This window comes from Ovis aries, chromosome 2 (assembly GCF_016772045.2).
Source record: "Ovis aries strain OAR_USU_Benz2616 breed Rambouillet chromosome 2, ARS-UI_Ramb_v3.0, whole genome shotgun sequence".
NCBI classification, from domain to species: domain Eukaryota; kingdom Metazoa; phylum Chordata; class Mammalia; order Artiodactyla; family Bovidae; genus Ovis; species Ovis aries.
Genome location: NC_056055.1, coordinates 102,417,478 through 102,444,164, shown reverse-complemented (window position 1 = coordinate 102,444,164; position 26,687 = coordinate 102,417,478). Strand labels below are relative to the sequence as shown.

The window sequence follows — 26,687 nt, the reverse complement described above, 5'->3', positions numbered from 1 at the left end:
ACCCTGGAGGTGGGCCAGAGCCTAAAGGCTGAAGAATGAGTTTAGGGAGAGAACAAAGGCGTGCTTTCAGGGCAAGTCAAGACTGCCGAGACACATCATGAGATAAGTAATTCTTCCATTTTTCATTTCAGGGAAAGAAAAGTGGGAAACGTAAGTATGGACTAGTTGTTTTCTTTTTTAAAGCTCGACTGAGATGTAATTGACAGACCAAAGTTTGGACTAGTTATTTTTAAACAATACTTTTTATGACTTAGGGAAGGAAATGGCAACCCACTCCAGCATTCTTGCTTGAAAATCCCGTGGACTGAGGAGCCTAGTAGGCTACAGCCCAAGGGGTCACAAAGAGTCGGACACGACTGAGCGACCTCACTTTTTATGACTAGTGTTATATGACGGGAACACCTGCACACCTGTCTGGGTTAAATGAAGAGCAGCCCCCTAAATGTTCCCTTTATTTAAATGTTTCCCCCTTACCCCTGTATTAATCTTGATAACCCTGCATTCTTGGCCATGCTGTTATTTCTTCTTATAATCCAGCAAGCTATTCAAAGTCAGCGAGAAGCTGTTTTAGAAAGAAATGAAATGATAAAGCTACAGAGGAATAAAATTCTCAAGGATAAACTCAAGGTGAGTGAACAGATTCTGCTATGCATTTTTCTGCTTTTCAGCGCCTCAGACTTTGAGACACACGTGCCTGTTTGGGCAAAAGCTTTAAAGTAGACTATGTGCCCTATTGATTACTTTGTAACCTTAGGCAAATTACTGTACCTGTCTGAGCCTCCATTTTCTCATCTGTAAAGCTGGGAAGTAATAATGTCTACTGAGTGTATGGTTTACTGAGAGCCATGAGCAGATAAAATCAGGGATTATCATGCAGGTTGAAGTGTGCTTGGCTAGAGGGACGCAGAGGGGCGGTGGGAACTCAGAGGAAGGATCCTCAGTCATGCTGGCAGTTGGGGTAGGTGGTGTGAGAAGTTCAGGGAAAACTCCTCAGCCTCTTGAGCAGAATTTTAAAAAATCAGTAGTCTTGGGTGAGGAGACGTAATAGGAGAAAGGGCATTCGAGACAGAAGGAAGAACGTAATTGAAAAAAATCTGCTTTGCTGGGTGAACTACAGGCAAATAGGTTTGAATAGCTAAACAAAGGGCATATGCTGTGTTGGGATATAAGGTCTGAGCTCTATTTTTCAAGTTTGAATAATTGGCCTGTGGGAATCTTGGTGTTCCTCAAGTTATTTTTATTATTCTGTTACTAAAATAGTTAGAAACATAAAACTCCTTCCTGTAATAGTCTTATGCAACCTTAAACCTGAAACCAATTGAAGATAAATATAAAGAAAACCACCTCAATGTTAGATGTGGTAGTTGAGGTGGCTTTGCTGAAACTCAGTCTTCAGGGCTGGATTTAATAGGAAAAGCATATGCCCCTGCAGCCAGTTCTATAGTTAACTGCTTTCTGTATTTTGACTTCAATTATTTGGATGCAGAAAATGTCTGGTGTACAATGTGGAGCTGAAAATTGCAAAGCTTTTGTTTCTAATTCAGAATAATCAGACCTCATGCATAAGCCAAGGTCTTCTACCAAGCAACTCCTGAATGCTGATTTTAACGAGGCAGTAACTCAGAAGAGCTGTTCTTGTTCTCATTAATTGTGGACGACATAATTATATCGTTTCTGGAAGTAGAAACAGAAAATATTGGGTTGGCCAAAAAGTTTGTTCGAGGTTGCGTGCCATCTTATGGACAAACCTGAATGAACTTTTTGGCCAACCCAATACCTCAATCTACAATTCATGATTTTATTTACTGCTAATAAATGTGGCAAACTGGTGTGTATGAGACAGGGTCTGTGCAAAAATGTCAGCTTGCAGATGCCTATGGTTCTGACTCTTAAGGGCACAAGTTCTTTAAAGTCTGCACACCTACCCCTCTGATGGCTACATAACACCTTCATTCTCCAGCCACCTTTTTTTCAGTCTGAATTGTTGTGAAACCTTTACTTGTCCTGCAGGCCTTCATTTGGAGCATATTTTAATTTAGCCATGGAAAAAATGAGGCAGAATTTGATTATATAGCCATTCATAGAAATGTGTATGCTTATTTTTTTAATTACAAAAATGAAAATTAAGAAAAAAATATTTATGGAAAATGACCGACTCCTGGGACTACTCTTATTGATCTCAATTTGGGGATATTTTAGAAAGGCAATTTTCTCAGTAGTATGGAGAACATTTGTGTGCTAAGTCACTCAGTCGTGTCCGACTCTTTGCGACCCTATGGGCCATAGCCTGCCAGGCTCCTCTGTCTATGGGATCCTTCAGCCAAGAATACTGGAGTGGGTAGCCATCCCCTTCTCCAGATCCTCCCAACCTAGGGATTGAACCCACGTCTCTGACGTTTCCTGCATTGGCAGGCGGGTTCTTTACCGCTACTGCCTCCTGGGAAGCCCAGTATGGAGAACGGATAGTGGGAAGAGGGGGTGGTGAAGACTGGAGGTAGACAGATGAGCTGAGGAGGCTTTTTCTGTAATCTAGGTGGTGTTACAAAAATAAAAAAAGGAGTGATGGGAACCTGAGTCAGCCAGAGGAACTCAGAGGAAGGATCCTCAGTCACGCTGGCAGTTAGGGTAGGTGGTGTTGAGAAGTTCAGGGAAAACTGAAAGCTCAGGATGGCTGACTGTACATGGCAGGCGAGAGAGAGCTGGGTTTTGATGTTCAGGCATGGCTTTTGAGCTGATTATTACACTGCATTTTGCCTTTGCTTTAGCAAACCTGTAAAGAAAACCGGCACCACTGTTCCTGTGTGTTCCTCTTTTTACTTGCACACAATTACCATGCTCACACTTCCAACCACAGATGTGTGGCGTTTTCCCTGCACTGAACAATTCTCCCTGATCTCAGCGGGGTGCCTTACAGTTTAACTCAGTTTGACACTGTCTACTTGGAAAGAGGGCTTCCCAGGTGGCTCAGTGGTGTAGAATCCGCCTGCCGATGCAGGAGACATGGGTTTGATCCCTGGGTCAGGAAAACCCCCTGGAAGAGGAAAGGGCAACCCACTCCAGTATTCTTGTCTGGGAAATCCCATGGACAGAGGAGCCTGGCAGGCTAAAGTCCATGGGGTTGCCAGAGAGCTGGATACGGCTAAACAACAACAACCACCTGGAGATAGCATCAGACCCCACAGGTTAAGGGTTTAGTCCCACAAGACTGCCCCCACTTCAGATATGGATAGCAAGAAGTAGGTCCCCTGGTTACGCACGACTGCTGACTTCATTACAAAGTGGTTTCTATGACTTCCTCTCCCTTGGATTCAGTTATTTGCAAGAACAGCTCACAGAACTCAGTGGATCAATTACTCACATTTACCAGTTTACTACATAATAAAGAATTTGGTATAAATGAACAGCCAGATCAAGATACACGTAGGGCAAGGTCTGGGAGGCTCCCCAGGGCCGGAGCTTCAGTCCCATGAAATTGTAGTGCATTCCTCTCCAAGTATGTGAATGTCTTCACCAACCTGGAAGTTCTCTGAACCCTATGTTATTGGGAATTTATGGAGCTTCCTCATGTAGACATGATCAATTATGAACTACATTTCCAGCTCTTCTCTCCTCTCTGGAGAAAGGGGGTATGCTTAGAAATCCCAAGGGATTCGGGAGTTCTGTGCTGGGAACTGGGGTCAAAGACTAAATTTTAGAATCAAAGATTTTCCCAACACCTCTTTGTATAAGGGTCTCAGGAGCCCTGTGTCAGGAACTCAGGGCAGAAGCTGATAGACAGAGAGACAGATATTATTTCACAATACCTTATTGTTTTACTCAGTTTAAATATCATATGAACTCGTTGCTTTTCACAGAATTATTGTGTTCTGTTTGATGTTCAAGTTCACATATTGGCCCTTAATTTAAGCTGAATCCTTTCAGCATCAGACATTAAAAATCAATATCCTCATATCAATAACCTCAGATACGCAGATGACACCGCCCTAATGGCAGAAAGCGAGGAGGAACTAAAGAACCTTTTGATGAAGGTAAAAGAACAGTGAATGAAAACTGGCTTAAAACCCAGGGTTCAAAAAACTAAGATCATGGCTTGCAGTTTCATCACTTCATGGCAAGTAGATAGGGAAACAGTGGAAACAGTGACAGACTTTATTTTCTTGGGCTCCCAAATCACTGAAGATGGTGACTGCAGCCATGAAATTAAAAGACGCTTGCTCCTTGGAATAAAAGCTATGACAAGCCTAGATAGCATATTAAAAAGCAGAGACATTACTTTGCTGACAAATGTCCATCTAGTCAAGCCTATGGTTTTTAAAGTAGTTATGTATGGATGCAAGAGCTGGACTATAAAGAAAGCTGAGTGCCGAAGAATTGATGCTTCTGAACTCTGGTGTTGGAGAAGACTCGAGAATTCCTTGGACAACAAGGAGATCAAACCAGTCAATCTGAAAGGAAATCAGTCCTGAATATTCATTGGAAGGACTGATGCTGAAGCTAAAGCTTCAATACTTTAGCCACCTGATGTGAAGAGCCAACTCATTTGAAAAGACACTGATGCCGGGAAAGATCTCCTGCTGGGCAGAGAAGGGGGCAACAGAGGATGAGATGGTTGAATGGCATCACTGACTGAATGGACGTGAGTTTGAGCCAGCTCCAGGAGATAGTGAAGGACAAGGAAGCCTGGCGTCCTGCAGTCCATGGGTCTCAAAGAGTCGGATGCTACTTAGCAACTAAAAACAACAAGACGTTATAAGACTATCTTTGCTCCCTGGCAGCAAGTTTATATTCAGACCAATTTTTTTTTTCTCTGTCCCAAAACATGGACCTATTGCTCATTCTTTTAGTGAATGAGTGAGTGAAAATCACTCAGTCATGTCTCTTTGTACCCCATGGACTATACAGTCCATGGATCCATGGAATTCTCCAGGCCAAAATACTGGAGTGGGTAGCCGTTCCCTTCTCCAGGGGATCTTCCCAACCCAGGGATCTAACCCAGGCTTCCTGCATTGCAGGCGGATTCTTTATCAGCTGAGCCACCAGGGAAGCCCAAGAGTAGAGAATAATATTAAAAATAAAGGTTAGGGCACAAGGGGTATATAGCAAAAAGCTCGTACAAGTAAAAGAAGTAGACGAGTGTTATCACTGCAAAATGATTTAAGTGACAAAGCTAGATTTTTTAAAAAATGGGGTTACAACTAATTAAAAAAGATACACACACCCCAATGTTCGCATCATTATTTACAGTTGCCAAGACACGGAAACAGTCTAAGTGGCCATCAGCAGATGAATGGCTGAGTAATATTCTGCTGTGTGTGTGTATATAAATATATACATACACACACACACACACACACACACACACATATATATATATACACATAGAGCACATCTTCGTCTGTTCCTAGCACTTCTATGAACACTGGGTGCATGTATCTTAGAGGTTTCTCCAGATACATGCCCAGGATCCAGGATTGCTGGATCCCATGGTAACTCTTGTTTTTTTAAAGGTTAAATACACTTCTGAACTATTTTCTGTATACACTTCCATACACAAAAATAGAATTGCTATTTTTTAACTCCGCAGAGAATCTCTGCAACAATGTCCTCACGACCTCTGACCTGGCGAGGGGGACAGATGGGAACAACTGACCTTGAGGATGTTGCTCATTCCTTATGGGGCTCGTGCAGAACTGAAAGTGGATGAGCTCAAGTTTGCTGAAGGCTCTGGTGAAGCGGGTGCATGGCTGCCTTTGTGGTGGCTGAGTGATTCTGTTCCCTGTGTGCCTCTCTCACTTCAGAGAAAACTGCCAGCTGACTCCAGGGTTCTGGAAGCCTCTGAGCTGGTGTACACGGTCAGCGCCCAGGAGTACTGGCAGCAGGCGCTCCTCACCGAGGAGGAAACTGGTAACTCACATAAATACATGTATTTTTATCTCACTCACTAAAATTCTCACGAATAAGCTTGGCACTCTGAGTTTCCCACCCTAGAACTTTCTGTGCCACACTTCTAGCTTGCCAGTTTCCACACCTATGAGCAAATGTGTGTGTTCTGCATTGTTGTGGTTCCTGATGCTTCACTGCTGACCTCCCATCTGTAGTTGCTGATCCTAGACTGGGAAGACAGGAAGATTGGTTTCATGAGCATCCCACCCACAGAGGACCTCAACTGAAGTTGATTCAGACTGCCATCCTGATCTGTTCATTTTCAGGAATGCTGTTTCCTATGAACTCTGGCCTTTTCAAACTGTTTGTGTTGCCTGTGAATTCCAGAAATCCCCAAGCTGAGAGAATATATCAGGAGAAGACTCCTGGATAAGAAGAAGAGGATGGTGACCAAGTACGTCACTGAAGCTTTTGGCCTGTTGCTCCTCACAGACAGTTTCAGCTGCACGGACCACGTGCAGGTATGCTGGGGAGACCCCTGGGCTGTGTGTCCTTTGCCTCCCAGCCTGAGCAGAACCCTCCCCCTTACCAAGTTAGAGAATTAACTTGGAATGACTTTTCTTCTCTGACCAGAGGAACACCCTAAACTCAGAGATTCTAAAGAAAATAAAGATAATCTGAGGGTTAACATTGTAACCTTTGAGTAAGGAAAGAAAAGAATGTGTTTTTTTTTTCTTCTTTTTTCACTTGTGACAGATAGGCTGAGAGGGAAAGTTAAAAATAGTCACTTTAGACTCTCCTGAGACTTGAATCAGGTAGAGTGTGTTTAATGGTAGGAGAGATGTGTCGTCTTCTGCTGGAATAAGCTGAGCTTTCCTGGTGGCTCAATGGTAAAGAATCCGCCTGCCAATGTAGGTTTGATCCCTGAGTCAGGAAGATCTCCTACAGAAAGAAATGGCAACCCACTCCAGCATTCTTGCCTGGAGAATCCCATGGGCAAAGGAGCCTGGTGGGCTACAGTCCATGGGGTTACAAAGAGTCAGACACGACTAAGCGACTTAGCTCACAAGCATGTAAAAAGGATATGCTGCTAAATTATAAGCTTGGAAGAAAAATCTGCAGCCAGAATAAATCACCAAAAGCATTGCTTCCTTGTGAGGGATTGAATATACAGACAGACGGGCATATGTAAAAACAGAATTTTGGCCCACCATCTACAACCACCAGCCTAGGAAGCCAACCCCTGATCTACAAGAAATAGCTCACGAAGTCAGCCTGCTCTATCTCAGACATGTAGGAAGTTAGACTGCTATCTCTGATAACAATCGAAGAAGCAAAGCAATACCTTCTGTAACAATCAGCCCCAAATAGCCAGACCCTGGTTAAGGGCTAAGGGCTTCCCTGTGTGCTGTGCTAAGTCACTCAGTCCTATCCAACTCTTTGCGACCCCATGGACTGTAGCCCACCAGGCTCAAGGGCTTCCCTAACCTTTTTTAAATTTTTTACCCTTCATCCATATTTTATTGCAAAGAGATTACCATGATGCTTAGGTATTTTAAAACATGAGCAGTGGTTGCTTACAGAAGAGGAAAATAATTTTTAACAACCTGAAACACACAAAAACAATCCATCTAATTCAGATGACTAGAGGTATGGCTGGGAAGTTACAGCTCCCGTCCAGAGTAAACCCTTTAGCAATGATGGCGCTGCCTGTAATTCTGCAAATGACCCTCTCCCAGCAGACCTCACCATTCTGTTGACACTCACATTTTTGCTATAACTGGCTAGCCATTAAACTCTCATCACAGACAACCCTGTTAGCTCACGGGCTTCCCTAATCTTTATCCCTGCTTCCAACAAGGACCAATCAAGGGAAGATGAATGTATTCATTATTTTAGAAATTCTACATAAAAGTGCCAAATAGAGCAAGATTCGCCATCTTTTCACTCATCCTCATGAATCACATAGGATCCCTGCATCTAGGTCCCCATTCACAGCTGCCCCATGCCAGGGGTCTCTGTTCACGGTGCTGAAAGCCTTCCCACCCCTCTGCCTGCCTTTGTGCACTCAAGTCATGTCTGAGTCTTTGCAACCGCATGGACTAGCCTGCCAAGCTCCGCTGTCTATGGGATTCTCCAGGCAAAAATACTGGAATGGAGTGGGTAGCCATTCCCTTCTCCAGGGGATCTTCTCGACCCAGGGATTGAATCTGCCCACACTGCAGGCAGATTCTTCACTGTCAAGCCCCTAGGGAAGCCCCTGGCCTGCCTTTGAGTACCTGCCAAATGCAGACACTGCCCACTGACTCCCTTACTACAGCAAGCTCTGAATTAACAGCCTTTGGATGTTCTCATTTGGTTGGCGTTTCTTTATTTCCATACTTGCTGTCATCTATCATATTTGCTCAGCCAAGCTGTCTGACCTATTATTACGTAGAAAAGGGAAGGGGTAGAGAAATGTATGATCTGGTTGGTCCCGATAACATGGGACAGTCAACCTGGAGGGTCCAGTGGAGAGACTAGCTGAGGCAGCTGGTCTGGATGTGACTTCAGTGTGAAAAGGGGGCAATGTTGACTCTTAAACAATGTTTATTTGGCTGCACTGGGTCTTCGTTATGGCATGTGGAATCTAGTTCTCCAGCCAGGGATCAAACCCGGGCCCCCTGCTTTGGGAGCTCAGTCCAGGGAGCCCCTGGGAAGACCCGCAATGTCAACTTTTAATAGTCCATGCGGTGTTGGTCAGATGTCTTTGCTGTTGTCGTTTAGTCACTGAGTCGTGTCCGACTCTTTGAGACTCCACGCCAGGCTTCCCTGTCCTTCACTGTCTCCTGGAGCTTGCTCAAACCCATGTCCATTGAGTGGGTGATGCCATCCAACCATCTCATCCTCTGTCGTCCCCCTCTCCTCCTGCCCTCCATCTTCCCCAGTGTTAGGGTCTTTTCCATTTTAAAAATTCTACATAAAAACTGCCAAATAGAGCAAGATTTACCATCTTTTCCCTCATATTTCTTACTCGGTGTTTGTTCTAGTTCTGTGAAAACAAGAAGAAAAAAAAAACACCTTTATGGAATTTGAGATTTCCTATTTTGACTTTTGTCCTCTGAAATACTAGTGAAGGTTTTGACATTCCAACTTCCCGAAAAAATTCTTCGGGGTGAAAGTTGCCTTGCTGCCCAGCCAAAGATTGCTTTTGGAAGTGCTGATGGAAAATGAATCAGATGCGGTGCTGTGTGTGGTTGGTTTGTTTGATAAACACCGGGACAAAGCCTTCTGCAGTCCAAGCTGGAGTGTGATATGGAAGTACAGCCTCAGTTCTCTCCTTGTATCCAGACTCTAGGCGACAGAAGACACAGAGGAGGGGGCTGGCTGGAATTCTATCCTAGCCTTTTAGAGGGGGTTGCCAGCAGCCTTCCTCAAAATTCTTTGGCCTCACATATCAGTCTCAGCCTTGCTTCTTTGATCGAAAGTTGGAAGGCAAGAGTTTTGTCAGTTCCTTTGTATTCTTGGGGGGAAAAAACCCTAAAATTGTATGTGATGGACCATTTTTTTTAAGATTGCAACTCAAACTCAAAAATTAGAGAATAATGATTTCATTTTATATTTTAAAAATTAATTAATTTCATTTTTGGTCGTGCTGGGTCTTCATAGCTGTGCACTGGCGTTTGTCTAGGTGTGGCAAGCAAGGGGTACGCTCTTAGTTGGGGTGTGAAGGCTTTCCATTGCGTGGCTTCTCTTGGGGTTCCCAGGCCCCAGAGCACAGGCTACCGTAGTTGTGCACGGGCTTAGTTGCTCTGGGGCCTGTGGAATCTTCTCAGACCAGGGATTAAACCCATGTCCCCTGCATTGGCAGTTGGATTCTCAACCACCAGACCCCCCAGAGAAGTCCAGTTAGTGGTTTTAAATGAACAAGAATCTCACGTTTATTTTTAAGAATTAATGGGAAGTTGATTATGACAATCTCAATGCTGAATGAGTCCTGCATTTATTCATAGTAGATGCCAGCCTTTTCCCCTTTCTTCATTCCCAGCCTTTCTGATTCTTATCATTCTTTTCCTTCTTCAATGAGGATTCGTTGAGAGTGAGCCATGGTGAGACTCTTGCCTGTGGCGTTCCTTTTCATGACTTCTCTCTTCTTTCATTTTGCTCACCAGTGACACCACACATTTCAAAGAACCCAGCGAGCACTCTGAGAAAAAAGTCCTGCTTATAGAATTCCAGGGCTTCCCTGGTGGGTCAGGTGGTAAAGAATCTGTCTGTAACACAGGAGACCGGAGTTCAATCCCTAGGTCAGGAAGATCACCTGGAGAAGGGAATCGCAACCCACTCCAGTATTCTTGCATGGAGAATTCCATGGACAGAGGAGCCTGCTGAGCTACAGTATAGAACTCTAACTAGTGAAAACTCTGAAACTTCCCAGGGCATGCTTGAAATGGGATAGTTTCCATAAACTTCTGGAACTCATCTATTCTGAGACTCAGAATGTAGGAGTTTGAGGCTATTTTCAGGATCATTCAGCTCTATTCAACTTACTTCACAGACAATGCCCTTGAGGATTCAGGGATGATAAGTCATCTATGGAAGGTCACACCTTTATGCAAGAGCTGTTTCTGTCATCCAGTTTGGAATAGAATTTAAAATCCTACATTATCCAGCCATTTTTCCATGCCACTCACTCACTCCACAAACGTTTATGGACTGCACTCTCCGTGCCATGCCTGGAATAAACAAGCACGAATAACAGTCTGTCTCTTCAGCAAGGTCCTGGCCCAGAGCAGGGAGACACATGGCCCGAGGGAGACACAGCATAGCAGGGGTGTACCAGATGCAACGGGAGCCCAGGAAAGGGCACCCAAACTCCGCTCAGCCCAGCTCTGCTGGGGGAGTCAGGGATAGCATGACACGAGAAGTGCCTTTTGAACTTTTTCTGGGAGGACGAGAACGTGGGCAGAGCCTGTGCACAGCCAGAAGGATGGCACATTTAGGGAATGGCAGCAAGTTCATGGGCAGCTACACGGGAGGACCTTTTGGGCAAACAGCGAGCTGGCGATGCTGGAGAAATTGGCTGAGTTCTGGCCAAGAAGGGCCTTAAGTGCTGAGCGAAGGAGTGTGGCTTCTTTCCACTGCAGGTGGACACTGCGTGGTCTCCAGGGTTCTCATACAGGGGCAGGCACTACAGAGTTCCCAGTTTGGAACCTAGAGGTCAAGACAGCCTCTGGTAGTCACTCCCTTGTACATTTGAATTGACATTTCTTCCCTGATTAGGCTGTTCGCCTTTGAAGCAGGAACCAAGTCTTTATTTTGGTGGTCCTATAGCTCTGTTATTTATTCCAGAAGGTCACTGTTAGCCTGGGACTTGCTAGAAGCATAGAATCCCAGGTGCTCGAGTTTGAATCAACTTGCCCAGTGAGTTCTATGCACATTTTTCTCACACAAATTTGAGAAATCCTATCCTCCCAAACTGCACCAAGTTTATTAAATATTTGTCAAATCAGATGCCATTGGAAAATAATCTCTTTTAATAACGGCTGGATTTAAAAAAAAATATTTACTCTTTCCAATAGCCTAATGGATTATACCACTAAAATAAGCTGCAGAAGGCATATATTAGTTCTATTCTCCAATCCCACAAGCGGCTTCCCCGGTGGCTCAGATGGTGAAGAATCTGCTGCCAGTGTAGGAGATTCAGGTTTGACCATTGGGTTAGGAAGAGCTCCTAGAAAAGGAAATGGCAACTCACTCCAGTATTCTTGCCTTGGAAATCCCATGGACAGAACAGCCTGGCAGCAGGCAGTCCATGGGGTTGCAAAGAGTCGGACACAACTTAGAGACACACGCATGCCAATCCCACAAAGCTTAAGGAGATCTGGGGACTGGAGGATGCTTTACTGGGTGATAGGGTGAAGTCCACTGTGGGTGATTAGCTCAAGCAGCAGCAGCAAAAATCTGGACAGGCTTAGAGGAAACAGACCTGCAAAAGCCGATGCCTATAGGGAGGGCATAGCCTCATGCTCCTGCTGGTCCTTGTCCCTAGAATGAACATTTGCACATGAGTGGCCTGCGGAGATTTGTGGAAGAGAAGATACAGTTGCTGGAGAAGGCCATTGACCAGTGTTTTGCCCACATAGCGCAGCCCCTGCAAGAAGGGATCTGGAACGCCAGGAGTTCCTACCGACGCATCCTTGGGGCGTGCCTGGTGGTGAGTGACCCTCCAAAGGGAAAAACCATGATATCTGGTGAGGTCGGTCTGATCCCTTGCCTACTTTTCTACTATCCCATTGCTTTCCAGAGAAATAAAGAGCTAGAAGAGATTGGGAGAGAGTGAAAATTGTACATAGGAAAGCATATAGAGCAACTGTTCAACTGTGCATTGCAAGGACTCAGGGAGAGGTACATGGTTAGGGAGAAAGAGTTGGAATTTAGGATCTGAGGGTCTTGTTTAGAACACCAGCCCCACCAAACACCCATTAAGCCCGTTGGATTTTTCTTCTATAAAATGGGGATGATAAATACTTGTCTAGTCTATTTCACAGCATTGATGTAAGTATCAATTAGATACACAATAAGAAAGCATCCTGTAATCTCTCACTTGGCATACAAATTGTTGTTTTATCTTTTAATTAGTTATGTGGCATTTCTAAGGGATGGCAAAGGGGATGAGATGGTTAGATAGCATCACCGACTCAACAGACATGAATTTGACTGAACTCTGGGAGATAGTGGAGGATAGTGGAGCCTGGTGTGCTGCAGTCCATGGAGTTGCAGAATCAGACATGACTTAGCAACTGAACAACAAGGGATGGGAGATAAGAAATGTGTATTGTTGTTTAAGCCATTAAGTTTGGGGTAATTGGTTTCATAGCAATAGGTGACTAAGTGACCCTAGGGAGAACTGTTTTCATAGGATGGTAGAAGATCCCAGATCAAAAAAGTGAATGGGTAAGTGGGTGCTGAGCAAGTGAAGGCAGGAGGTGGGGACCAGTCCTCTGAGATGACGTACTTGGGGAGGAAGGAGCAGCATCAGGCATCTTCAGGGCGTCACTGGGGCTCTATCCTAGGAACTATCCCCTCTCTCCTTAGCCCGTCAGTGGCTTCTTTCTCTGTGACTACAGACACACCTGGGGAGTTCCTATTGGATAAGCAACTTGCCTTTGTGCTCAGACATTTGGGCAAATATGTATATACTAACATCATAACATTATATGATATAGTAAAATAACCTAAAGGTCTAGTGATAAGACAATGGTACAGTGAATTATGATGCATCCATATGATATTATGCGGTTGTTAAAATATTTTTTGGAAGTATTTGCAATGAATTCAGGAAACGCTCATGTTATAATATTAAGTGAAATGGCAGAATATTAAAATACAGATAGCTAGACAGATATGATAGACGTGGGTAGGTATAGTATGCTGCCAGTTGTACCATGCTACACAGCCATTAACTTAAAACATATTCCCCTAAAACATAGATCACTGATTAATGATCACAAGTGCTTCCCTGGCAGCTCAGATGCTAAAGAATCTGCCTGCAATGCAGGAGACCCAGGTTCAATCCCTGGGTTGGGAAGATCCCCTGGAGGAGGAAATGGCAACCCACTCCAGTATTCTTGCCTGGGAAATCCCCATGGACAGAGGAGCCTAGAGGGCTACAGTCCACGGGGTTGCAAAGAGTCAGACACGACTGAGCGACTAAACAACTACAATGACGATCACAAGGCCCTCTACTGAAATTCTGGTCAGTGCGAATGTATGTTATATTCTCTTATTCTTCTACTGAGAATCAACCACCATGCGGCTACACTCTGTTGACTCTAAAAGCTCTGGCTTCATAATAATTAGTTTCTTCTCCTTTGTGAATTTATATTTCTGGGAAAAAAATATGACAGAGATATACACATCAAATCACATTTTACCAAATATTTAATAAAAAATATAAAACTGTGGGCTGTGCTTGGAAAATCTGAAACATACTTGCAGTGGAGTCAGAGCACATTTGTATTTAAGAACTGCTCATTTAACACATGTTTATCAAGCACGACATATGCCAGGACCAGACAGTGAGGACGTCATGATGGATGAGACACTGGGCTTAGTCTCAACCAGCTGATGATCCACTGCAGCAGCCTGACAAGGAGAGAGACAAATGCGAAGCTGCTGTATGTGAGCAGAGACAGTAGAGGATGCTTTGGGAGCTCAGAGTGGAAGCTCCTGCTGACCAGAGGTGTGACTGCCATTCTCTTGTGTAGCTTAATAACCAATGGCTTAATTGGAAGATCATGTCTCTACTCTTCTCGGTAATTGTTGCTTATAGTGTTCGGGATCTAGACTAAAACATCCCAAATAGATCCTAAACTAGTGCACAAGTATTATTGATGATTTTGTTTTACTAAAACTTAGACTAATTGAATGAGCTTCCCAGGTGCCTCAGTAGTAAAGAATCCAGCCGCAATGCAGGAGACGCAGGAATGTGCATTTGATCCCTCTGTTGTGAAGATCCCTTGGAGGACAAAACGGCTACCCACTCCAGTATTCGTGTCTAGAGAATCCCCTGGACAGAGGAGCCTGGTGGGCTACAGTCCGTGGGGTCACAAAGAGTTGGACATGTCTGCCTGAGCACACGCATGCACGCACACACACACACACGCACGAGGCAGTGCAGGTCTGATTCCATGGATTCTAGGTCCCGACTAACTCTGTTATCTTATTGTTTATCCAGAGGAGCAGAGGAAACCAGGGCTTTCACCAGACTCTGAAAGCTGTTTGTCTGAAAAATGGCATCTATGCCTCCAGGACTCTTGCGAGGATTGATCTGAATGAAGCCGTCACACAGCCCATCTACGAACAGATTGATCCCGTTTTTGGGCGCATTTTTAGGTAAAGGAATCCATTTGGCTCCTCTGTGAACAAACATCCTAAGAATGCCTGGGCCAGAGTCTCATCTTCAAGAATTTGTTCTTGGGATCTGGAAGGGTCCAGAGTAGCTTGCAACTTGAGGAGGAAAACTCAGTCTTTGGCAAAACACAAAAGCCTTCTTGGTTGGGTTTACTTAAAATTTTCCCGTGGTGACCTGGAGTGCAGCTGGAGACGCTACTTTGAGACTAATGTTATAATTCCTGTTATTTTTCAAATATCTCCTACAGGCAGCAGGGGATCCATTTTCTTATGGACCTGGGCCCAGGATAGGGTATTTTGGTTGGAAAGTGTGGACTTAAGGAAACATACAGTCTTCGTAAATTTCCCTGAGCACGAAAAGGAAAAATGGCTCAGGATGACTCTGCTTGTTCTTTGACACATGGCGTGGGGTTTGAGGCCTGAGCCTTCACAGAGCCTGCTCCTTCCTTTCTTCCTTGGCCTCCAAGGAGGGACCTCCTTCCACAGAAACAGTCTTCTATTCCTCACGTGTCTTCAGGCTCCATCCTTCACCCCTGGCATTTCACCTGGCCCCCCACCTATTTGAACCATTCATCGCTCAATGTTCCCTGCCCCCTAACCTTCCTTTAAATTTGTTTTCATCATGCCATTCCACCTATGCCCACTCCCCCTGTCTGCATGTCTGTAGGGTAAACTCCAAATTCCTTGGAATAGACTTCAAGACATTCCGCCTGCCTCCAATTGGCCTTTCCCACCCCTCCCTGCCCCCCCCCGGCTTTTCGCAATCTGAGGGCAGCAGAGAGTTACTGAGACGTGCCAGGAACCATGCTAAGCACTCCGCATGCATCATGTTATCATATCCTCCCAAGAACCCTCGGAAGTGGCTCTGGTCTTTTTGCAAGTGAACACGCTGCCCCTGGGAGGAATCACACAGCTTTCCCACGGTCACTTGACGCAACAGGTAGAGATCTAGGACTTCAAGCCTCTGCCCGCTCCTCTGCTCACCTCATACCCCCTGGGATGTCCTGAAACTTAGTTCACTATGTCGTCCCCGGGGAGAATGCTGCCTCCTTCTTTTCACATCCCTAAACCGTGCACAGCCTTCCCTGGTGGCTCAGTGGTAAAGAATCTGCAGAATCGCCTGCAACGCCGGAGACATTGGGCTCAATCCTTGGGTCGGGAAGATCCCGTGGAGGAAATGGCAACCCACTCCACTCTTTTTGCCTGGAGGATTCCATGGACAGAGGAGCCTGGCAGGCTTCAGTCCATGGTGCAACTAAGAGGCAAACATGACTCAGTGACTAGACAACGACAAACCTTGCCCGTCTTTTAAGGTGTAGTTCATCCCGCCCTTTCAAGTGGGAACATTTGAATAGCAGAAAGACTGTGAGGTTTGAGGTCAAACAGATCAGTGTCTAAGGCCTAACCCTGCTACTCACTAGCCATGTGACTTTGAACACACTTTAGCAACCATTTCCAAACTTCAATTTTCTCATCCATAAAATGGGTGTCACTGCACTGACTTCATAGGTTTTTATATCAAGGGCCTAGCACAGCACAGTGCTTGGAATATTACAGAACTTTTATAATTATTAGTTCTCATCCCCCTTCTCTCAAAAATGAGCAAAAGAATACCAGCTGGTTAATTCTTTGTTTCAACCCCCCCATAGCTGCTGCTCTTAACATTTCACTTTGCTTTCCTCAGTAGGTCTGGGAAGTCCACTGATGGTTCAGCTCTGATCCCCCACATAGATGCTTTTAAGCTCTCTCTGCAGGAGAAGATGACTGAAATTGGGATAAGAAATGGCTGGAAATATGACAGCTATAAAAAGAGTTTCCTGATCCAGGAGGTAAGATCCTTATAAAGTGAAGAGGCCGATGAGGTTGGGTAGTAGTTTTCTTCCCAGCGGGATTTTGGAGGTTGCCTGTCTTTCCCTACTTGTTCCCTTGGAGTGTCTAGGCTCTGGGTAGGCCTAATAACAGATGCTGAGATCCAGGACATGGCAGGATGGAGGAGAGAGAAGTGATCCTGGAGGCAGCAAGCTTTGTTCCCCTGAGAAGCAGCCGATGATTAGTGCTGAGATTGTCAGACAGACTCAGTTCCCAGGAAGTATCTTCAAAGAGTCTTTAGCTATATAAACATTTGAATCCACTTTTAACAGTCTCACTGACTTCATTTTTGCCAATATCATGAAATACCATCCATGGCAGTGAAGTTTAAAGAAGTGTCATTTTTTGGCAGATTACTTTTTAGTTTTGAGTCCTCAAGACTCTTATGTGGGACTCATTTTCTTAGTCTGGGGCTGCCTTAGTCTGTTTGGACTGCTATAACAAAATACTGGGAGGCTTACAAACAACAGACATTTTTTCTCAGTATTCTGGAGGCCGGAAGTGTAGGATCAAGGTGCACGCAGATCTGGTGTCTGCTTGGGCCCACTTCCTGGTTTAGGGGTGGCTGTCTTTTTGCTGTGTGCTTACATGGCAGAAGGGCACAGAAGCCCTCTAGGGTCTCTTCTATAAAGGGCATCATCCCAACTGAGAGGGCTCCACCTTGAGTCCTAATCACCTCCCAAAGGCCCTACCTCCTAATGCCATCACACTGGATTTGTGCTTAGTCACTCAGCTGTGTCTGACTCTTTGCAACCCATGGACTCTAGACCGCTAGGCTGCTCTGTCCATGGGATTCCCCAGGCAAGAATACTGGAGTGGGTTGCCATTTCCTTCTCCAGGGTATCTTTCCGTCCCAGGGATTAAACCCAGGTCTCTTCCATTGCAGGCAGATTCTTTACCATCTGAGCCATCACATTGGAGTTTAAGATTTCAGTGTAAGAATTTTGGAAGACACGACTACGCACAGGCCCACAGCACAGGCACAGCCCAGATTACATGAGAATCACCTGTGCCCCCTTACGCTTCCCAAAGATGCCCCATCCCATAACCATGCATGCACCTGAGTTCAACTCTGCAAATACTTATTGAGTTGTCTGAGGCACCAGCCACTTCGGGAAGCATTTTGGGATGTAAAGATGCTTAAGACAAAGTTTTGGAACTTCCCTGGTGGTTCAATGCAGGTGGCCTGGGTTCCATCCCTGGTTGGGGAACTAAGAGCTCATATGCTACAAAGCATGGCCAAAAAAAAAAAAAAAAAAAAAAGACAAGACAAGGTTCCTGCCTGTGAGGGAGGAGCTCACAGCCTGGTAGTGGAGGAGATGGAACAGCCAACAGTAACCCAGGCAAAGGAAATGGTACAGCCCACGGAAACCCCTGTCTTGCTTCTGTCAAGGGACTGTCACAAATGGTCTTTTGTTGATGTGGATTCTCAGATAAGTGCCATCCTGGGAGGCCTGGAGGGACACATCCTCAGAAAGAAGAGGAAGATTTATGAGTCTCTCACCACCTCTGTTCAGAACGACCTGAAGCCCTGTTATGAAGGTGGGGGCCCCAAGGGCAATGTTGGGGTCTGTCAGCTTCTTTAGCATCCGTGTCTGCTGTCCTCCCCCTTAAAGCATTTGTCCTTCTATGTCCTAAGCCCCCATAACACTCTTGGTCTACAAATTAAAACCCAACAATTGCAAACGGGTGGGGAGAGGTCAGTCACGAACCGCTTTTATCTGTTTCCAGTTCTTTCCATCCACCCCTCATCTGGACATTTTGCTTCTCTCTGTGTTGCATCGCAGCTAATTTAACTATAAAAGCCATTTACTGAATTCTCGTTCTTATTTTAAGTACCTGTAAACTCACTTGCCAGCTTTTTCTTGGTTTGTTGGTCCCATTGATTTTTTTCTGGGGTGGGTGGTGGAGTTTGGAATTTTGTAAACTTCTGCTTAATTCACTCATTAGGTTTTCTACATGAAAATGATCAAATATTGATTTTTTTGTATTGCTGTTGCTGCTGCTAAGTTGCTTCAGTTGTGTACGACTCTGTGACCCCATAGACGGCAGCCCACCAGGCTCCCCCGTCCCTGGGATTCTCCAGGCAAGAACACTGGAGTGGGTTGCCATTTCCTTCTCCAATGCAGGAAAGTGAACAGTGAAAGTGAAGTCGCTCAGTCGTGTCCGACTCTTTGCGACTCCATGGACTTCAGCCCACCAGGCTCCTCCGTCCATGGGATTTTCCAGGCAAGAGTACTGGAGTGGGGTGCCAAAGACTGGAGTGGGTTGCTGTTTCCTACTCCTGGGGACCTTCCTCACCCAGGGACTGAACCCATATCTCTTGACTCTCCTGCATTGCAGGCAGATTTTTTAACCACTGTGCCACCTGGGAAGCCCCAGGTGTGTCTGTATGTGTGTCTACATGTATATGCATATGTGTATGTGTGTATAGTTGGTTTGCTTGCCTTTCTTTCTGATGCTAAGGATATCTAAGCAAGTCCTTGTTGAGGTGTTACTGTGGCTATCATTTTTGCCAGAGGCCGCACAGATCACGGGCAAGAAAGCATGTGAAAGAATGAAAGAGGTCCTCAGAAGAGGGGTGGACCGGCAGGTGGCCGAGGGCATGTTCGAACGGGCTCAAGAAAGAATGCAGCACCAGTTTCAGCAGCTGAAGGTACTCAACTTACGCGGTTTGCATTCCGGTCCCAGAGGGCTCCTTGGGGAGCACAGGAAGGAGGGGCAGAGATGGAGGAAGTGGTAGTTGTTTGAGCCCAGATAGAGCCAGATGCCTTCTGCAAAGTGGGCTCGACTGACGCCCATGATGCCGGGGAAGGGGCCAGCCTCCACCTGGCTTCCGCCTCTACCGCCATCACGTGCTGGCTCGCGCTTGCCTCAGTCTGTGACTTCAGAAACTCAGGGCCTCCAGCTCTCTCCTGCACCCTTTCTCTTTCCTGAGTCATCACTAAGATCACTGTGATATCTAGAGGGGACCCTAAGCACTTTGCAAACGTGAGCTTATTGAATCCCCAGCAAGTCTGTGAGATAAGGTGCTATGATTGTTCCCACTTTACAGATGAGAAAACTGAGGCAGACAGAGGTGTATCAACAGGTCACAGAGCTAGCAAGTTACAAGAGTGGGAATTTGGGACCAGGTAACCTAGCTCTAGCAATAGTATTATCTCAAGACACACTTAAAAAAATATTTGACTGCACTCAGTCTTAGTTGCAAGATTTAGTTCCCTGACCAGGTATCGAACCCAGGCCCCTTGCATTGGGAGCATGGAGTCTTAGCCACTGGACCACCAGGGAAGTCCCCAGATCTTTTCTTAATGAGGGACAATGTCTTGTCTACATAAAATACCTATAGATAAATGCCAACCAACTATTATAGATCTGTTCATTACAGTACCTGGCATATATTTTGGTGAGATTCTCTCCATCTCAGAAGAAAGTTCCTGACAGTTTCCTTGAAACTAAGTGTTCTGTCAAGTACACTTGGACCCATCCAGTCCCAGTCCTGGGTCTCATAGTTTGTCAGCCTCCTCTGCAAGTAATATAAATTCTTTGCTTTAGTCCAAGCTACTGCTAGCCCCTCCCTGGCCAATAGCATTTCCAAATTCATCAGCCTCAGGCCAGGCATAGCTGACCTCTCCCAATCTCCCAAGGACCCAGCTCCTTGCTATTTCCATCCACCTCTGGACCAACCTACTTCCTGAAACATCTCCAACCTCTTGTGCACAATCTCTTCTCCTCCCATCACTACAGTTTTGGAAAATCCCTTTCTCCACGACACGAAGCATGTTATTTCTCTTGGATCGGGCTAAGAGGTATCTCATTTACCAGTAGCAGTTTAGTTTCCATCATCTCACATATTACCACTGCCTATAAATACCTGCAGAAAATTTGCCCAATTCTACAGCTGCCAATCCCCACTGAGTACATAAAAACTGGCCCTTAAGGTGCCCAAGAAAACAATTGCAATTGAAAAATGATTAGCATGTTGATCATGTACAAATGTATCTTAAATGACAGACATGCAAGAAGGTGCCACTGGGCAAGACCACAGAGGGTTCCCATTCTCCGATCTCACAGACAATGCAGCTAAGGCTAAGGGCCGAAGTTACCAGCACAAGGTTCACAGATGCAGCTAAGACTAGAACTTTAGTCCAATGCATTGGTGAAAAGATCATGTCTTGGAGGCAGGAGGTGAAGGTTCAGAACGAGGCTCTGTCAGCATAGTGGAGAGTTGAGTGTTTTTCAAAGGGTGGCAACAGATGGTTGGAAGAGGGAAATGGTTTTAGCTGATAAAAGGACTGAGAATAGCAAGGAGACATATCTCAGGCAGTTGGAAAGTTATCTATATATTAATGGTGTGTTATGAAAAGCAGGAGGTCGACAAACATTTAGGCAGTGACTAAACTAACAGTGGGACAAGAGGATGATGATCAGTGCTTTGCCTCTTTCTCTGCTTGTGTGGTATCTGTTCTCTTCCCCCGCACCCCCACCCCGCCTCCCTGCATCCTCACTACTCCTGATTCGGTCCTTCAGCATCAGAGTACAGTCACCCAGGAAAGGAGCTATGAAGGCAGGTGGGACCCCTCAGAAATGTTGTCCTGATGACTTGAGTCTCCCAGGGTATCCTCAAGGGGTCCACCCTTGGACTTGACTTTGGTTTCAGCAACCCTGGTCCCTACACTCTCTGGTTGGGGACTGGGGTGGGGTCCCTTTCATAAGATTCCTTCTCCTTTAGACTGCACCATCCTAACAGAATGACTGTCCTTTGTCGCGTAGAATGGAATCACGGAGAAGGTGAAGGGCAGCATCGCTACCATGCTGACCCTGGCTTTGTCCCCAGGGGATGGGCTGTACAAGGAGCTTGCAGGTAAATACATACAACCTTTGTGTACTCGGGAGCAAGACAAACGGTCTCAGGATTCTGATTCCCTTCTTGGTCACAGTCTTGGCTCCCATCACTGGTCAGCTCAGGGTGGGGGAATCTGAGTTATGCTATGGGGCATAGTGGTGCAAAGGGGATTGGAGAGGCTTTCGGATCAATGCCAGAGCCAACCCCAAGGTCAGCCTGAACTGTCCCTTCACAGGGACTGTGTGTGTCAGGGTTCTCCAGACAAACAGGACAACAGGATGTGTATGTCTCCCACACACACAGACATACATAAGAAGATGCATTTTAAGGAACTGGCTCATGCAACTGTGAAAGGTTCACGAGTCCATGTGATAAGGCAGGCCAGCATGCTGGAGACTCAGGAAAGACTTGCAGTTCAAGTCCAAGAGCAGTCTCCCAGAGAACCAGGAAGAGCCACTGTTGCAGGTGAAGTCTAAAAGCAGTCTTCTGGAGAATTCCCTCTCGCTCAGGGAAAAAGCAGCCTTTTGTTCTAGTCAGACCTTCAGCTGATTAGATGAGGCCCATCTTCATTGCAGAGGGCAATCTGCTTTCCTCAGAGTCCACTGATTTAAATGTAAATCTCATCCAAAAATACACTCACAAAAACATCCAGAATAGTGTTTGACCAACTATCTGGGCATCATAACTCAGACAGGTGGAGACATAAAATTCACCATTACAAGGATATCATCTGATCGTAGACCATAGGCTAAAAACCCAAGATGCCAAAACAGAGCAAATTCACTAGAATTTAGAATGTGGACAGCTGGGAAGAGAGGGAGTGCAGTAGGAGAGAGATGCCTGGAAAAGACTGGGGGAGGTCTGGCATGGGGTGTGCTTTGTATCTCCTTCCACTGAGCACTTGTGAAGCCTTGGTGAAGACCCAGGGATTTCCCAGACTTCTTCTATGGGCAGGTTTGTGTTTATTTTGAAGGTGGCCACTATGATCAGATAAGCCTTAAGGTAAGAGCAACAATGCCTAGTTTGATCAAGTTGTTTATAAAACACATTGATTGGACCATCTAATCTCTAAGCTCCATTCCCGAGCTCCTATTCTGGGACAGTTGACCCAAGTCAGAAGAGGATTCTCAGGGGATCTGTTTCCTGGGGACATTTCTGAAAAGGACACTAACTCCTGATGCTCTTCTGTAGATGTCAAAAGTGAATACAAGGAGATGGAGAAGCTGCACAGAAGCCTGAGAGAGGTTGCTGAGAATGCAGTGCTGCGGAGGGGCATGCAAGACTTCCTTCTGAGAATGTCCCCCAGCAAAGCTGGCCCCCCCAAAACATAAGATTTAATTCTTAGGGCTTAGCCCCAAGGGGATGGAATACCAGCCTAGAGACAATCAGATTTACTTGTGTTGGTTAAAAGCTAATAAAGAACATCTCCCCACTTTGGGAACTTTATAGGCAATAGAAAATCCATATATGGTTACTTTTGGCATAAGACGAGTACAGAACACATCATTTCATTTTTATTCTATTGCCAACGAAACCCTCAGGAAGTTCTAAAGTTTTAGGATGAGAAACTTGTGCCTCACCGAAGAAAAATACCTGAAGAGTGAAAAACTTATATGTGGAATCTAAAATACGACACAAATGCACTTATTTACAAAACAGAAGGAGACTCACAGGAGATCAAAAACAAACTTCATCAAAAACAAACTTACGGTTACCAAAGAGGAAATGGCATAAAGAGGGAGAAATTAGGAGTTTGAGAGTAGCAGATACAAAATACTATATGTAAAATAAATAAACAATAAGGTGCTACTGTATGGCACAGGGAACTATATTCAATATCCTGTAGTAAACCATAATGGAAAAGAATATGAAAAAGAATATAACATATATGTGTGTGCATATATATATATGTTTATGTATACATATATGTGTATCAATATACGTATGTGTGTGTATATATATATGTACATATATATATCTGATTCAGTTTGCTATACTACAGAAACTATCACAGCACTGTGAATCAACTATACTTCAATAATAATTTTTTTAAAAGACTCTTTAGTTTGGTCCTTAGTCTGACCCATGGACTCCATCACAAGTTCTAAGTCACAGCTGACCTATCTGTTCCGGAAATGGGACACTGGCTAAAATTAAGCAGAATGCTACCATCAGAAACATCACAGCTGGGGTTCAGGGTAGCCCTTGATTCTGGAGGAGACAAGGGGAAAAGGTATGTTGCTCAGAAGACTGGAAGGTGGGCAGGGAAAAGAATAGTTTTCGAACACAGCTTTAAGTGCTGCACAGTATTCTGATGTATAGATGTATTTTATTTTTGCATAGTCACTAAGTCGTGTCCAACTCTTTGTGACCCCCATGGACTGTAGCCCACCAGGCTCCTCTATCCATGGGATTTCCCAGGCAAGAGTGCTGGAGTGGGTTTCCATTTCCTTCTCCAGGAGATCTTGCCAACACAGGGATTAAATGCATGTATCCTGTGTCTCCTGCATTGGCAGGCAGATTCTTTACCTGGGAAGCCCATACTACCATTTATCTTACCATTATTCTATTGCTGGACATTTAGATTGTGCTGTTTTTCTTCACTGTAAATAATATTGTAGAGAATATTCTTATACAGATATCTCTGCCTCTCTGATTTTTTAAAGAGATAGACAACCTTATGCTGCTGCTGCTAAGTTGCTTCAGTCGTGTACGACTCTGTGCGACCCCATAGATGGCAGCCCACCAGGTTCCCCCGTCCCTGGGATTCTCCAGCAAGAACACTGGAGTGGGTTGCCATTTCCTTCTCCATTGCATGAAAGTGAAAAGTGAAAGTGAAGTCGCTCAGTTGTGTCTGACTCTTCTTGACCCCATGGACTGCAGCCTACCAGGCTCCTCCGTCCATGGGATTTTCCAGGCAAGAGTACTGGAGCGGGGTGCCATTGCCTTCTCCGAGACAACCTTATAGGTGATTTCAAATGCAATTTTAAAATTTAGAATCTCTGTGTATACACAGTATTCTAAAAATCAGAATGAAAGGAAAGTATTCCAGCTTATTTATGAAGCAAATTTTAACCATGATACTTAGAACAGTAATTATAAGAAAGAAAAACTAGTAAATATTCTGAATTATGTCTCAGTTCAGTTGCTTAGCTGCGTCTGACTCTTTGTGACCCCATGGACTGCAGCATGGCAGGCTTCCTTGTCCATCACCAACCCCCAGAGCTTGCTCAGACTCATGTCCGTTGAATCGGTGATGCCATCCAACCATCTCATCCTCTGTCGTCCCCTTCTCCTGCCCTCAGTCTTTCCCAGCATCAAGGTCTTTTCCTATGAGTCAGTTCTTCACATCACGTAGCCAAAATATTACAGCTTCAGCTTCAGCATCAGTCCTTCCAATTGAATATTCAGAACTGATCTCCTTTAGGATGGACTGGTTGGATCTCCTTGCAGTCCAAGGGACTCTCAAGAATCTTCTCCAACACCAAAGCTCAAAAGCATCAATTCTTCGGCGCTCAGCTTTCTTTATAGTTCAACTCTCACATCCATATTATGTCCAGGTATCCAGTTATATCTAGATACCCAAAATTTAAGCAACCTCAAATAAAAAATATATGCGTTTTCTACTGTGTAACTGATAAGTTATAGAATCGAGGCATCCCAATTCCAAAACTCCTCTCTGATCTTTATCTTCAGGATAAATTTTTTAAGAATTCCATTATAGGATCTGAGTAAAAGAGCACTTTAAAGTCTCAACTGTTCCAGAAAACCTGTCTGCTTACTAGCAGGAATGAGATTCACTGTGTTACCATTTTTTCAATACCATTTAAAAAAAATAAAAAATGGACACTCTTGTTTTGTTCAGCAGGTTCACGGGATCAGATTTTTCATATTCCCATCTTGTACTGTATGGGTTGTTACTGACACTGAAACCCTTTTCTGTATTTATTGAAGTTTCTCCCACTTGAATTGTCCTTTCATAATCTTTTGCTTTGGCGTGGCTATCACTTTCTCTTTCTCATTGTTCTTTTTACTTTGAAAGAACTTCAAACTCTGAAAAGTTGCAACAGTACAAAGAACTCCCATCAACCCTGTATCAATATGCCAACATTCTACCACGCTGGCTTTATCATTCTTCAGTGGGCAGGTGTGTGTTTGTGCACACCCCTCTCAGCTATTCCAAAGGAGCTGGATACGTCTACGCCCCTTCACCCCATAATATTTTAGTGCATTCCATAAAAGCAAGTATGTTCTCTTACATTAACCCCCGTATAATGATCAAATTCAGGAAATTCAACATTAGTATAGTATCATTGCCTTATCCACAGTCTACGTCCAAATTTCCTCAACTGCCCAGTTATGGTCTGGGCAAAGCAATACTTTTTCATCCAGCATCCAACCCAGGATCAAGAATTTCACTTGCTTCCTTTAATCTCAGACATTTTCGAGGAATACAGGCCAGATGGTTTATAAACTGTTGGCTTGTCTGATGTTTCTTCGTGATTAGAATTGGATACCCTTAGCTAAAACAACCACTTAATTGCCTCATCCTTTTTATTTGTTTTAATTTATTTTTTATTTTACTTTACAATACTCTATTGGTTTTGCCACACATTGACATGAATCTGCCATGGGTGTACATGAGTTCCCAATCCTGAACCCCCTCCCACCTCTCTCCCCATATCATCTCTCTGGGTCATCCCTGTGCACCAGCCCCAAGCATCCTGTATCCTGTATTGAACCTAGACTGGAGATTCGTTTCTTACATGATAGTATGCATGTTTCAATGCCATTCTCCCAAATCATCCCACCCTCTCCCTCTCCCACAGAGTCCAAAAGTCTGTTCTATACATCTGTGTCTCTTTTGCTGTCTCACATACAGGATTATCATTATCATCTTTCTAAATTCCATATATATGTGTTAGTATACTGTACTGGTGTTTTTCTTTCTGGCTTACTTCACTCTGTATAATTGGCTCCAGTTTCATCCACTTCTTTAGAACAGATTCAAATGTATTCTTTTTAATGGCTGAGTAATACTCCATTGTGTATATGTACCACAGCTTTCTTATCCATTCATCTGCTGATGGACATCTAGGTTGCTTCCATATCCTGGCTATTATAAACAGTGCTGTGATGAACATTGGGGTACATGTGTGTCTTTCAATTCTGGTTTCCTCAGTGTGTATGCCCA

The 26,687-nt window shown here is 44.7% G+C and overlaps 1 protein-coding gene and 1 long non-coding RNA gene across 30 annotated transcripts in view; one reads left to right on the top strand and one right to left on the bottom strand.

The window, feature by feature from the left end:
• The window catches only part of NUGGC (nuclear GTPase, germinal center associated), a 49,428-nt gene extending 26,489 nt beyond the window's left edge, over positions 1-22,939 (top strand). For 6 of the 29 annotated variants that reach the window (XM_060409544.1, XM_060409548.1, XM_042243521.1 and 3 more), the window contains 11 exons: positions 132-150; positions 538-627; positions 5,799-5,904; positions 6,271-6,404; positions 11,915-12,079; positions 14,603-14,760; positions 16,466-16,607; positions 18,081-18,189; positions 19,167-19,303; positions 21,421-21,511; positions 22,685-22,939. In XM_060409544.1, coding sequence (XP_060265527.1) covers positions 132-150; positions 538-627; positions 5,799-5,904; positions 6,271-6,404; positions 11,915-12,079; positions 14,603-14,760; positions 16,466-16,607; positions 18,081-18,189; positions 19,167-19,303; positions 21,421-21,511; positions 22,685-22,824 — 1,291 coding nt within the window. In that variant the 3' untranslated portion in view covers positions 22,825-22,939. Of the gene's footprint in view, positions 1-131; positions 151-537; positions 628-5,798; positions 5,905-6,270; positions 6,405-11,914; positions 12,080-14,602; positions 14,761-16,462; positions 16,608-18,080; positions 18,190-18,776; positions 19,147-19,166; positions 19,304-21,420; positions 21,512-22,684 lie in introns of those variants that run through there. The other 23 variants (XM_042243518.1, XM_060409543.1, XM_042243517.1 and 20 more) reach the window with 8 other exon arrangements.
• Positions 1-26,687, bottom strand: part of LOC132659185 (uncharacterized) — a 71,454-nt gene that overhangs the window by 12,346 nt on the left and 32,421 nt on the right. The gene's annotated exons all lie outside the window — the stretch shown is intronic.